The 15,074-nt window shown below is 36.5% G+C and overlaps 1 protein-coding gene across 6 annotated transcripts in view; it reads right to left on the bottom strand.

Moving 5' to 3' along the window:
* The window catches only part of S100PBP (S100P binding protein), a 41,229-nt gene that overhangs the window by 18,502 nt on the left and 7,653 nt on the right, over positions 1–15,074 (bottom strand). For 5 of the 6 annotated variants that reach the window (XM_057557447.1, XM_007182464.2, XM_007182465.2 and 2 more), the window contains 3 exons: positions 14,050–14,891; positions 13,303–13,388; positions 11,686–11,789 (listed from right to left, as the gene is read on the bottom strand). In XM_057557447.1, the coding sequence (XP_057413430.1) occupies positions 11,686–11,789; positions 13,303–13,388; positions 14,050–14,889 (1,030 nt within the window). In that variant the 5' untranslated portion in view covers positions 14,890–14,891. Of the gene's footprint in view, positions 1–8,039; positions 8,068–11,685; positions 11,790–13,302; positions 13,389–14,049; positions 14,892–15,074 lie in introns of all 6 variants that reach the window. The other variant, XM_007182469.2, reaches the window with a different exon arrangement.

The raw sequence follows: 15,074 nt of genomic DNA, 5'->3' as shown, positions 1-15,074 counted from the left end.
CTAGCAATGACCAGCTAGAAATTGAAAATTAAAAATTATCACTTGCAATACCATAAAAAAGCATAAGATACTTATGAATTAATTTAACAAAATATGTACAAGACCTGTACAAAAAACTGCTGAGAAATTAAAGACATAAATAAATTGAGAACTATATCCTGTTCATGGATTGGAAGGCTCAATATTGTTATGATATCAACTTTCCCCAAATTGTTCTACAGATTCAACACAATCCCAGTGAAATACCCGACAGGTATTTTTTTAACAAATTGACAAGATGAAATTGATTTTAAAAACTTATGGAAATCCAAAGGACCAAACAATTTTAAGACTCACTATAAAGTTATAATAATCAAGACAGTGTAATACTGACATAAGAAAACACACATATATTAATGGAACAGAATAGAAAAGTCAGAAATAAACCCATGGAAAGAATAATTTTTTCAATAAATGGTGTTAGAACAACTAGATATTCATATTAAAAAAGAAGAACCTAAGCTTTGCCTTACAAAAGCCATAAAATAGTATAATCACTTTGGAAAACAGTTTGGAAGTTTCCTATACAGTTAAAAAAACACATACTAAATGACTCAGCAATTTCACTCTTAATTATTTTCCCTAGAGAAATGAACACATGTTCACACAAAAAACCCATATATGAATGTTCATAGATGCTTTATTCATAATAACCAAAAACTAGAAAGAGAAATGTCCATCAACAAATGACTAAACTGTGGTATATTCATACAAGGAAAAATTCAGCAGTGGACGTATAAGAACTATTGATACATGCAACAACATGGAGTTGTTTCTTGTTATTTTAAAAAACTACTCCAGGTAATAGAAAACAAACACAAAAGAGCACATACTGCATGATTCCATTTATATGTAACTCTAGAAAAGACAAATCTAATCTATAATGACCAAAAAGAAATCAGTGCTTTCCTAGAGCTGAAGTGGAGGCAGGGACAGATTGACTGGGATGGAACACAAGGGAAATTTTTAGGGTGGTGGGAATGTTCTATCAAGCTTGATTGCTGTGATGATCTCACAAGTGCACAGTTCTGTCAAAACTCACCAAGTACACTTAAAATGGGTGCATTTTATTGCATGTAAAACATACCACATTAAAGTTGATTTAAAAAAAGAGGGCTTCCCTGGTGGCGCAGTGGTTGAGAGTCTGCCTGCTAATGCAGGGGACACGGGTTCGCGCCCTGGTCTGGGAAGATCCCGCATGCCACGGAGCAACTAGGCCCATGAGCCACAACTACTGAGCCTGCGCTTCTGGAGCCTGTGCCCCGCAACAAGAGAGGCCACAATAGTGAGAGGCCCGCGCACCGCGATGAAGAGTAGCCCCTGCTTGCCACAACTACAGGAAGCCCTAGCACAGAAACGAAGACCCAACATAGTAATCAATCAATCAATAAATAAATCTTAAAAAAAAAAAAGAAAAAGAAAAAAAGTTAAGGCATACTTCCAGATAAATATAGCAGGTTGACTGCATGACTTTCTCTCTTCTTGCTCCTAACATCCCTCACTAAATTAGAAAAGAAAGGTCTCAAATGAATGATCTTACCAACCCTCTAAAGAATCATTTGTAGTTTAAAAAAAAAGTGAGGTAATTAACAACTCCAGAAAAACAAATAATTCAAGAAAGAAAAATGAAACCATAGTACTACACTACTTGGCTTTGCAGTAAACAGTATTTACTTAGTTGTAATACAAATAATGAATACTGATTTAACAATCATTAGGATAGCTACTACCAGAGAACAGAAAATAACAAGCATTGGTGGGGATGTAGAGAAACTGGAACCCTTGCGCACTGTTGATGAGATTCCAAAATGTACAATCACTGTGTTAAACAGTATGGAAGTATCAATAAAAAATTAAAAATAGAACTACCATATGACCCAGCAATCCCACTTCTGGGGACATAACCAAAGGAATTGAAAGCAGGGTCTCGAAGAGATATCTGCACACCCATGTTCATAAGCAGCACTATTCACAACAGCCAAGAGGTTGAAGCAATCCAAATGTCCACTAAAGGAGAAATGGATAAACAAAATGTGGTATATATACATACAGTGGAATATTATTCATCCATAAGAAGGAAGGAAATTCTGGCACATGCTACCCCATGGATGAAACTTGAGGAGACATTATGCTAAGTGAAATAAACCAGTCACAAAAAGACCAGTACTATATGATTCCACATATATGAGGTTATCTAAAGTATTCAAATTCATAGAAACAAAGAATAGAATGGGGACTTCCCTGGTGGCGCAGCGGTTAAGAATCCGCCTGCCAATGCAGGGGACACGGGTTCGAGCCCTGGTCTGGGAAGATCCCACATGCCGCGGAGCAACTACGCCTGTGAGCCACAACTACTGAGCCTGCGCGTCTGGAGCCTGTGCTCCGCAACAAGAGAGGCCACGATAGTGAGAGGCCCGCGCACCGCGATGAAGAGTGGCCCCCGCTTGCCGCAACTAGAGAAAGCCCTCGCACAGAAACGAAGACCCAACACAGCCATAAATAAATAAAATTTAAAAAAAGAAAAAAGAAAATGCTCCCAAAAAAAAAAAAAAAATGACAGAACTGAAAGGAGGAACAAAAACATCCACAACTAGGGTTGAAGATATGAACACTCTTCTTTTAATGAGAAAATCTGTAAGGATATAGAATTGATCACTACCATCAACCAACAAAACCTTATTGAAATTTATAGAACACTCTACCAACATCAGAATATACATTTTCAAGTACACATGGAACATTCACCAAGATAGACCACATGCTGGCCTATAAAGTAAGCACCAGTATATTTAAAAGGATTGAAATCACACCAAGTATATTCTCTAACCACAACAGAATTAAACTAGAAATTAATAATAGGAAGATAGCTGAAAACTCCTAAATATTTGGAAATTAAGCAACACACTTCTAAATAACCCATAGGTCAAAGAAGAAATCACAAGGAAAATTAGAAATTGCTTTGAACCAAATGAAAATGAAAACACATCAAATTTGTGAGATGCACCTACGTAGCACTTAAAGGGAAACTTGAGACTTAGAAAGGTCTCAAATCAATGACATAAGTTTCCACATTAAAAATCTAGAGAACAAGAACAAATTAAACCCAAAGTAAATGGAAAAGAAATAATAAAGTGAAGAAAAGAAAATAGCCAACAACATAGAAATATGAAACTAGAAACTTACTTTGGGGAAAAAATTAATAAAATCGATAAACCTTTAACTAGATTTGTTTAAGAAAAAAAAGACAAATTACCAATATTAGAAATGAAACAGTGAACATCACTACAGATCCTACAGTAATTAAAGGAATAATAAAGAAATTTTTAATGAATAATTTTATGCCAATAAATTCATCAACTTAGATAAAATGGACAAATTCCTTGTAAGACACAAATTACCAAGATAAAGAAGATAAAGAAATTCTGAAAAGCCCTGTATCTATTACATCTGTAGTTACAAACCTTGCCAAAAAGAAAACTCCAGGCTTTATTGGTAAATTCTACCAAATATTTAAAGGAAGAAACAATACCAATCCTGCACAAACTGAGAAACTGAGGAGAAAACAATTCCCAACTAAATTTATGAAGCCAGCATCACCATGATACTTAAACCAGAGGAGGACAGTACATACAAGAAAAATTGAAGACCAATATTCCTCATAAACAAGACATAAAAACCCTTAAAAATACTAGCAAATTGACTAAAGGATAATTCATCAAGACCCAGTGACTTTATCCCAGGAATGCAATTGGCCTAACAGTCAAAAAAATCAATAAATGTAGTACACCATGTTACAAAATAAAGGAGAAACACAGTATGATCCGAATAAATGCAGAAAATTCATTTGACAAAGTTCATCATTCATTCATGATAAAAACTCCCACCAAAGTACAAATAGAAGGGGAATTTCCTCACCTGATAAAGAGCACCTATGATGAATCTACATCTAATATCATACTTAATGTACTAGAGATCCTAGTCAGTGCTGTAAGGCAAGAAATAAAAGGCTTATAGATTGGAAAGGAAGAAATACACTGTCCTTATTTGCAGATAAAGTCATGTTAACATAGAAACTTCTAAGGGGTCTATTAAAAAGTTACCAAAAGTAATAGAAAAACTTAGCATGGTTGTAGGACACAAGGTCAACATAAAAAATCAACTGTATATCTATATGCTAGCAATGACCAGCTAGAAATTGAAAATTAAAAATTATCACTTGCAATACCATAAAAAAGCATAAGATACTTATGAATTAATTTAACAAAATATGTACAAGACCTGTACAAAAAACTGCTGAGAAATTAAAGACATAAATAAATTGAGAACTATATCCTGTTCATGGATTGGAAGGCTCAATATTGTTATGATATCAACTTTCCCCAAATTGTTCTACAGATTCAACACAATCCCAGTGAAATACCCGACAGGTATTTTTTTAACAAATTGACAAGATGAAATTGATTTTAAAAACTTATGGAAATCCAAAGGACCAAACAATTTTAAGACTCACTATAAAGTTATAATAATCAAGACAGTGTAATACTGACATAAGAAAACACACATATATTAATGGAACAGAATAGAAAAGTCAGAAATAAACCCATGGAAAGAATAATTTTTTCAATAAATGGTGTTAGAACAACTAGATATTCATATTAAAAAAGAAGAACCTAAGCTTTGCCTTACAAAAGCCATAAAATAGTATAATCACTTTGGAAAACAGTTTGGAAGTTTCCTATACAGTTAAAAAAACACATACTAAATGACTCAGCAATTTCACTCTTAATTATTTTCCCTAGAGAAATGAACACATGTTCACACAAAAAACCCATATATGAATGTTCATAGATGCTTTATTCATAATAACCAAAAACTAGAAAGAGAAATGTCCATCAACAAATGACTAAACTGTGGTATATTCATACAAGGAAAAATTCAGCAGTGGACGTATAAGAACTATTGATACATGCAACAACATGGAGTTGTTTCTTGTTATTTTAAAAAACTACTCCAGGTAATAGAAAACAAACACAAAAGAGCACATACTGCATGATTCCATTTATATGTAACTCTAGAAAAGACAAATCTAATCTATAATGACCAAAAAGAAATCAGTGCTTTCCTAGAGCTGAAGTGGAGGCAGGGACAGATTGACTGGGATGGAACACAAGGGAAATTTTTAGGGTGGTGGGAATGTTCTATCAAGCTTGATTGCTGTGATGATCTCACAAGTGCACAGTTCTGTCAAAACTCACCAAGTACACTTAAAATGGGTGCATTTTATTGCATGTAAAACATACCACATTAAAGTTGATTTAAAAAAAGAGGGCTTCCCTGGTGGCGCAGTGGTTGAGAGTCTGCCTGCTAATGCAGGGGACACGGGTTCGCGCCCTGGTCTGGGAAGATCCCGCATGCCACGGAGCAACTAGGCCCATGAGCCACAACTACTGAGCCTGCGCTTCTGGAGCCTGTGCCCCGCAACAAGAGAGGCCACAATAGTGAGAGGCCCGCGCACCGCGATGAAGAGTAGCCCCTGCTTGCCACAACTACAGGAAGCCCTAGCACAGAAACGAAGACCCAACATAGTAATCAATCAATCAATAAATAAATCTTAAAAAAAAAAAAGAAAAAGAAAAAAAGTTAAGGCATACTTCCAGATAAATATAGCAGGTTGACTGCATGACTTTCTCTCTTCTTGCTCCTAACATCCCTCACTAAATTAGAAAAGAAAGGTCTCAAATGAATGATCTTACCAACCCTCTAAAGAATCATTTGTAGTTTAAAAAAAAAGTGAGGTAATTAACAACTCCAGAAAAACAAATAATTCAAGAAAGAAAAATGAAACCATAGTACTACACTACTTGGCTTTGCAGTAAACAGTATTTACTTAGTTGTAATACAAATAATGAATACTGATTTAACAATCATTAGGATAGCTACTACCAGAGAACAGAAAATAACAAGCATTGGTGGGGATGTAGAGAAACTGGAACCCTTGCGCACTGTTGATGAGATTCCAAAATGTACAATCACTGTGTTAAACAGTATGGAAGTATCAATAAAAAATTAAAAATAGAACTACCATATGACCCAGCAATCCCACTTCTGGGGACATAACCAAAGGAATTGAAAGCAGGGTCTCGAAGAGATATCTGCACACCCATGTTCATAAGCAGCACTATTCACAACAGCCAAGAGGTTGAAGCAATCCAAATGTCCACTAAAGGAGAAATGGATAAACAAAATGTGGTATATATACATACAGTGGAATATTATTCATCCATAAGAAGGAAGGAAATTCTGGCACATGCTACCCCATGGATGAAACTTGAGGAGACATTATGCTAAGTGAAATAAACCAGTCACAAAAAGACCAGTACTATATGATTCCACATATATGAGGTTATCTAAAGTATTCAAATTCATAGAAACAAAGAATAGAATGGGGACTTCCCTGGTGGCGCAGCGGTTAAGAATCCGCCTGCCAATGCAGGGGACACGGGTTCGAGCCCTGGTCTGGGAAGATCCCACATGCTGCAGAGCAACTAAGCCCGTGCGCCACAACTACTGAGCCTGCGCTCTAGAGCCCATATGCCACAACTACTGAAGCCCGCGAGCCTAGAGCCCGTGCTCCGCAACAAGAGAAGCCACCGCAGTGAGAAGCCCGCGCACCACAACGAAGAGTAGCCCCCACTCGCCACAACTAGAGAAAGCCCGCACGCAGCAATGAAGACCCAATGCAGCCAAAAATAAATAAAATAAATAAATTTATTAAAAAAAAAAAAGTAGTATGGTGATTACCAGGGGTTTTGGGGGAGTGGCAGGGGAAGGCTAGTTATTTTTTAACGGGTGTAGAGTTTGAGATTTGCAAGATAAAAAAGTTCTAGAGATCTGTTTCACAACAATGTGAATAAACTTAACACTACTGAACTATACACTTAAAATGATTAAGATGGCAAATTTTATGTTACTTTTTTTTATCACAATCAAAAAAAGAAAGACTAATGGGGTCATGTCAGAAAACATAGGAGCCCGCTTGAAGGATTTCTCATTGGTCAAAACTGGGACAAATTGAGCATCAAAAAGAATACTGACTATAACTGATTAGAAGACATTGATTTTTTTTAATTCATGAGGTAATAGTGATACTAAAAAAAAACCTGAAATCTTCATACAAGTATGCTAGCTAGTAATTGTAGAAGAAATGATATATTTAGGAAATCAAACATTTTCTATGCAACTCTCTGTGTAGTAGCTGATTCGGGCAGAGATCACCAATGAATGATCAAACCATTAGGTGAACAATTGTTGTGGAACAGGATATTCAAATGGTACCAAGGAATCACCCCACAGATGACTTACTAATTACAAAGGGGAAAATGTACCTTAGAATGGGAAGATAACGGCAGTTAACACTTTAACAAAGTGATCAAACTTAGCATCACTATTAGTGGAACAATCTATCATTAGGTGGTGCCTCCTTATTTGATATGGGATGAACACACAATGGTACCTATGAATTATTCCAGCTTATCTTAAACGCTTAGTCTGAATCTAATCCCTCCTCTAGACCCAACTTCCAGTTTACAGGAAATACAGGGGATGGAGGAACAAGTTAAACAACGCCACAAGAAAACAATCAGACACAATTCAGAAAGTGGGACAAACTACAAACCAAGTGACCTAGATTAAGAGGGACTAAGGAGACAATAACTAAACACATGAACCTCGATTAGATCCTGTTTGAACAATTTACAAGAAGACATTTTTGGGAAAACAGGGGAAACTGGAATATTGACTAGATATTAGATAATTTTAAGAAATTATGATTAAATATAAATTGCCAAGAAACATGTGAAAAATGTTTAACCTCATTAATTATTAAAAACAAAATGTTAAAATTTACCTGTCAAATTGGTGACAAAAATTAATACAATTTTTTTGGGCAGGACAATCTGGTAATGTGTAACGAAAGTTTTAAAAATGTTTATATACTTTACCCAGCAATTCCACTTCTAGGCATTCATCCTATAGAAATAAGAGTTGTACATAAACATTTATGAACCAGAATGTTCACTGCAGCATTACTAATGAAAATGGACATAACCTAATTATCAAGATGGAATAATAAATGATACTTCATAATCATTAAAAATCTTAATTTGAGATATTTAACATGGAAAGGTCCCTAATACATTAAGTAAATGGAAGAGAGTAGTTATTTTTTGTGATCCTAGAGGGCAGAACTAGGAACTACCACTGGAAACTATAAGGAAGCACAGTTTGGCTCAACATAAGGACTAATTTTCTAACAATTAGAATTTTCTGAAAAGAATCTAAAAAGGAATGAACATATGTATATGTATAACTGAATCACTTTGCTGTACACCTGAAACTAATACAACATTGTAAATCAACTATATTCTAATTTAAAAAAAAAAATTGTCTAAGCGATGAATGGCCGGCTTCATGAGGTGATGAGTTCTGCACTATTAGACTCTAAGCAAAGGCTGAAGAGTCACTTGGCAAAGATATACAGAACAGATTTATATGTTAGGAGATTAAGGAGATCTTAATGGTCCTTTCCTACTCTAAGAATTTATAATCCCATATAAAGTTATCCATTAGCTGGGATGTCAGAAAGGAAGTGGTTGGTATTTCTTTGTAAATGCTATTAAAGACCCATGTGGCACTAAACTAAAAAGAGATTATACCTATATTACAATAATAGAGTTGAAGAATGATTTACATTATTGTATTCTGTTATCAATAATATATACATTATTGATAAAGTGAAAGAAGATGATTGATTAACCTAATGGAGAGGATTCAAACTGAATTGATAGGAACTAATTTTGAAACTGCCCCCTATTAATTTCTCTGTGTCTAATAAGAAACCTGAAGAGTTATATTTTTCCAAGGTGAAATAGCACTAAACATCTCAAAAAGAAGGGCAGGAGACGCTCTGCTCCTTCTTTTTGCTTCTAGCTGCCCAGTAATTCACATATAAAGAGAGGGGAGAAAGAATATGCCCACACCCCCCCTGCAATATGGTATATAAAATCTTTAAATGTTGGATGTATGAATACTAGGCAGTGGAAAGTGACACAGCATTTAGTATCACACTTGGTTCCTGGAAGGCAGAAGCAAGCACTGGAGGCCTATGAAGGTTTTAGAGTAACTGGTAATGTTGAAAATTCTTAGATGTAAAAAAGAAATCCCCTAAAAGATGCACTTAAAAAACCAACCAAACAAACAAAAACCAACCTTTTATTATGGAAAATTTCAAATATACACAAAAGTAGAGAATAGTATAATAAGCCTCCCCCTCCCCCCCAATCACTCAGCTTCATTTATCAACGTTTTTGTAAGGCTGTTTTCTCAAATCTTTCAGGTTGAGTTTTTTCGTTTTGTTTTGTTTTTAGATTTAAAAGCAAACACCTAACATCACACTATTTTTACCTATAAAAACTTCAGTATGAGAAGATACACTTTCTTGCTAATAATACTAAATATTTAATAAATGTTAGTTGCTATGGCTAGGTACTGTTCTATGCATTATACTACTACTTACATGTATAATTTTCACATAAACTAAGCCTCATTGTTATCTCCATTTTATAAATGAGAAAACTTGAGTTTTTACTGGCTCAAGGTCACAAAGCCAGTAAGCAGTGGTGCTAGGATATGAACACAGAAGTTAACTCTAGCCCAGACTTTGTTTTCCCGACCACTAAAGCAGGCTGACTTTTCTCTATTCTAGTTATTCTAGCCATTCCTTATGGCATATAGATTGTTGTGATAAAGTGGAAGAGGGACTGCTGAATGAAGAAGAGACTGGAAAAGATGCAATAATATGAACAGCTGCTCACTGCTCTTCTTGTGAAATTTTCTTTTCTAAATGCCCCAAATGAGAAAGAAAAATGTGATTGGATATCGTCATTGTCAACTGCCTAGGATACAAAAGAAAGTAAGTCACCTCACAGAGGGAAAGCAATGATCAAGTCTCTTCCACAGAGGTTGAATATAGATGAACTTCTTTTAATTTGCCCCTCTAATGAAAGCGGGGGTGGGGGTGGGGATGTCTCTAGTTCCACAAGTCCTTTAGTTCAAGCAAAGTGATCTCATACGTAGAGGCCGAGCAATCAGTATGAGTAGTATTTGACTGCTTAATGAAATCTCTGGGTAAAAAATAAAAGGACCCGGAATATAAAATTCTTCTGGCTGATGTCTCAGAGTTCTAAACCTTTCACTCACAGCCTTATAAAAAGAAAAAAAAACTACTAAGTAATTCAAGATTTGTCAAAGAAAGGGGAGTTCTCCTTTGATCTTCAGCCAAAAATTCTTCTAAAACCCTCCCTACTGATTTACAATAGATCTTAGAGTAACTGAACTACATCATCTTCTCTGTGGAGCCTACCAAGGGCATCCTCCTTCCCCACCTTCCGCTCTGCCCAAGCACAAACAGAAGGGCTCCTTCCCTGCTCCTGCTGCATTTTATACATAATTCTACTAGAGCACTAATCAATACTGCAGTGTAATTATCTTTTCCTCTCTGGATTATCAATTCCCAGAGGTCCAAGACCCTACCTTACTCTTTACATTTCCAATCCCTAATCTTCAAACTGAGCACCACTGAAAGTACTCAAGAAAGGTGTGCTGAATGAATAGAGAAAAAAAGGTAAAGATGATAGAATATGGAGTGATCTTTATGAGAAGGAATTCTTTTACCAGTATTTTCTAATCTCTACACCTTCAGTACAGTTCACAAGCTTCCCTTTAGGAATTTTCCCATCAGCCAATAGTTTAGGATGAATGAATGAAAACATGGACTATTGTCTCTTGAGGGCTGGAAAAGAATTCAGCCATTTTGGTTTGCAATAGCTTTTAATGAACTAGGGAGAACTCAGACTGAAGGATCTGGAAGATAGTCAAAGCCTTTCAAGAGCTTTTATTCAGATGCCAAGATGCAAGATGGTATTTGAAATGCCTGCTTTTTACATTTAAATGCTGAAGGCAACAGGGAAAATAATTCCAAATAAAAAAACAATGATTACCAAGCAGTGCCTGGTCTTCCACTTCTACTAATTTTTAGACAAAAAAATCCGAAGCAAAAAAATCCCTAGCAAAAAAGGTCTGGTTACAGCCCTCAGCCATGGGGGAGACACTTTTCATGTACTGGTATGAGTCTCCTTGGACCCCTCTCTAATACTGGTTAGCCAAACCACTTTGAGGATTATCTGGTTAGGCAATCCTTTGAAGTAAAAATCTTTGGATAAGAAGTTATCTTTGCTCTGTTTTGGAGAGAGATGTCCAGGAACAAACTATTCTTGATCATCAGGTACTGAGACTGTCAATACACATATGATATTCTGGAAATGCTTTCTGGAACATGACATTGTAATTGTTACAGGAAAATAATCCTGCGCGCAGGCTTCAAAACATTTTGAAAATAGTCCCTTTTGATGATCTCTGTTTAACATTTTTTCTTATTAAATGAATAATTTGCATTTCCTCCAAAAAAAAAAGTTATCTTTCTCACCAATTTACAAACATTCAAGACAATCTCTCAGTTTAAGCTATATTACACTGGAAAAAAAAGTCTCATCACATTTTTTATACGCCATTCTTTGATTACTGTGTTACCTTGGTTAGAGTCCACTGGGTCTTCTATATGAGCAATGACATTCCTGAGATAACTTTGCTTCTGCTTTTCTAGATCTGATGGTGAAAACGTCGGAATATTAGTCCTTGAACAAAGCAAACCAGGAGGAAAAACAATCAGTTAGAACCATGAATATAGTGCTTTGTACAGAGAAGACATATACAGCTGATGGATTAGAACAACTAACTCTCAAAACACTCTCTAAGATCCAATGACAAAAGACAGTGTTAGTCACGTAATATGAAGCTGCAACCAAGTATGGAGTTGAGAGAAAAAAGAAATAGATATAACCTGCTGTTAACAAGGCATAGGGACTTCCCTGGTAGTGCAGTGGTTAAGAATCTGCCTGCCAGTGCAAGGGACAGGGGTTTGAGCCCTGGTCTGGGAAGATCCCACATGCCGCAGTGCAACTAAGCCCGTGCGCCACAACTACTGAGCCTGCGTGTCACAACTACAGAAGCCCGCACGCCTAGAGCCCGTGCTCCGCAACAAGAGAAGCCACCCCAATGAGAAGCCAGTGCACCGCAACAAAGAGTAGCCCCCACTCGCTGCAACTAGAGAAATCCCGCGCACAGCAACGAAGACCCAACGCAGCCAAAAATAAATAAATAATTAATTTTAAAAAACAAAACAAAACAAGGCATAGCAAAGCGAAGACTGCTTACTCCATAGAGAGAGAAAGCATTTGTTCAGTAATTCAAGGTTAGTCAGGAAATAGCTAACTTCATAGAGCCACAAAAAAACTGAATAAGATAAAGACCAAAAAGAACCAGCTGGATCTGGCAATTAAAACATTGATGACCTTGGCAAGAACAATTTCTGGCCCTCGCTCATGCTGATTACACTGTACTAAGGAGTCTGTGGATGAGACAGTGAGTTTATTACTGCTCCAAGTAGCCTTAATTTCCACTGTATGCAATTCACAAAGTTCCTTCAAGTAACCAAAGCAAAACAAGAAAAAAAACCCAGAAAACTGGGGTTAGGAGTGGTAGGAATAAATTTAGTATCTGTGTAATCAAAATTTTTAAAAGAATCTCATTGTAAGGAAGCCAATCTGATTCAACCTAAAAAAATAGCTTTGCTAATTGAAAAGGCCCATGTAGAGATACTGCCATCTCCTGGCAACAAGAGAACAGATTGAAAAGGTGACCCAAATCTGCAAACTCTATAAAATTTTCTCCCCAAGGACAGTTATATGCAAGTTGGGAGAGATGACTAAATGATTTTCTATATAGTTATATCTTAACATTTTTGTAAAAATTATTCTAACTTCCTATATCCGTGACCAGGCTTCCCCACATGCAGGAAAAGAAATCTTACATTTATACAGTGCTTTCACTAACATGTCTTTTTTTCTCTTCAAAATAACCCTGTGAGGCAGCAGGGAAGGCATCATTAGCCTCATTTTATTGACAAAGAAACCAAGGTCAGAGAATATTTGACTTGTTCAAGGTCACATAGTTATTGGTAGTCCCAGAACTTCAAGTATGCTTACTTCTGGTGCAGGGCTTTTTCCCCACACTAAGGAGAAACTCAGGAGAGGAAGAAAGCAACTGAAGAGAACCAACAGAAACCAGAATACTTCACTATACCATTACCTTGTTTTGGTTTGCAGAACAGGAATGACTTTGCCTAGTCTTTTTTCATGGACCTTCAGCTTCCCAGAATCCTTGTCAAGAACATCCTGCGTTTTTTCAGAGCAGAAAGAATGAAGAAGCAAAGATGGCCCGTAGTTATAACAAAACATCATTTATGGTAATATTCTTGAACTAACGGCTACATAGGCATACTCGTGAACCCTAGTGTGTACCGGGCACTAAGGGAGGTGCTTTAAATGAGATAGTGACGGTAATCTCAAGAAAAAAAAAAAAGAAACCCTAAGCGGTATGGACTGTTATACCCATTTGACAGATAAGGAATCAGGCTCAAAGAGGTTAGGTAAATTGTCCAAGATTTTTCAGCTCTTCAGTGGCTGACTCAGAGCTGTTTTACCTAATATATACAGCGTGGCAACCAAAGACTGAGACTTAGGCTGAAACCCAAAGAAAGGAGAAATAATAATAAAATCATCATCATCTTAGTCTATTCAGTAAATGGTTAATTTAGTATTATGTACCAGTTACTGTCAATACATTATTTAATTAATCTTTACTATACTGTAAAGTATCATTTACTCCAATTTATAGATAAGAAATTGTGAGGGAACAGAGAAGCTAAATAATTTGCCCAGGGTCACAGTGCTAGTCAGGATTCAAACCCCAATTTATTTGAATACAAAGCTCTGCTATACAGCTTCTGAATGAAAATAATTTCATTCCTCTCTTCACCTTGAAAAATATACTTACTTCGTTTGATGAACTGGAAACAACCGGAAACCTCATTTCAAAACTTGATTTATGTGATCCATTTCTCCAGGATGACCCCGTATTAGGAGTCTCTGAATGGTCCAAGATCTGAGAGAATACAGGTGTAGGTTTCTTACTGTCAGACATATCTTTATCAGAGACAGTTTGTTTAAAGTTACTGTTTGAAGAAGGGAGTGGGGGTTCATCATAGGCAGAGTTACTGAGGCTGATCCCTTCAGATTCTGTGCAAATTATGCTCTCATTTAGGCTAAGACCATCTTCTCTCATCTCTTCTCCAAGGGAGGAGGGTTTTTCAGTAACTTCGGATGTATCAGTCTTGTCCTTATCAAGTACAACATCACAAACTGTTGGATCAAATGGTGCAACTGTAACTTTTATAAGATTCTTTTCTAGTGCAAAGCGTCTGTTCAATGGTTTAGTAGGAGTTGGTCCATGACCAACTGATGTATTTAGTTGAGGTAGTTTGAAGAGGCTAGGGGTCTCAGCTTCTGGTCCCAAGCTGTACAATGCATTTTTCTCCTGGGGAGTATCAAGTGGAATTTGACTCCCTTTCTCTCCCTTCTCAACATTCCTGCTATCATCGTTAGGCAAGCCTCCTCCCCAAGAAAAGTGCTCATTTGATATGTCATCATCCTTCAAGAGCTCCTGAATCTCTTCCTCCGTGAAACTGAAATGGCCATCATCTTCCCCATCAGACAGCTCCAGCAAGGAGTCATCCAATCCGTCCTCATCCAAGGAATCCCAAGAAAATGGGGCATTGTCTTTAGGCAAGAGAGAGGTACCAGAAGACTGTTCAGAGGGCACTAGTGAGCACGGCATATCTGGAGAAATAAAAGGCAGTTTCGCTGAGGAACAGGAAATACCCTTATATCAATTCCAATCTGCTCTAGAGAGTGGTGGTGTCTTAGTATTTCAAATTCTTTGCACTATGACTTGTAACATGAGAAAGTTTTAAGATATTTAAGCTTACCAGAATCATGGAAATATATATCAGAACAATGAGA

Source organism: Balaenoptera acutorostrata, chromosome 1, assembly GCF_949987535.1.
Source record: "Balaenoptera acutorostrata chromosome 1, mBalAcu1.1, whole genome shotgun sequence".
Classification (NCBI taxonomy): domain Eukaryota; kingdom Metazoa; phylum Chordata; class Mammalia; order Artiodactyla; family Balaenopteridae; genus Balaenoptera; species Balaenoptera acutorostrata.
This window is presented reverse-complemented; position numbering and strand designations above follow the sequence as displayed.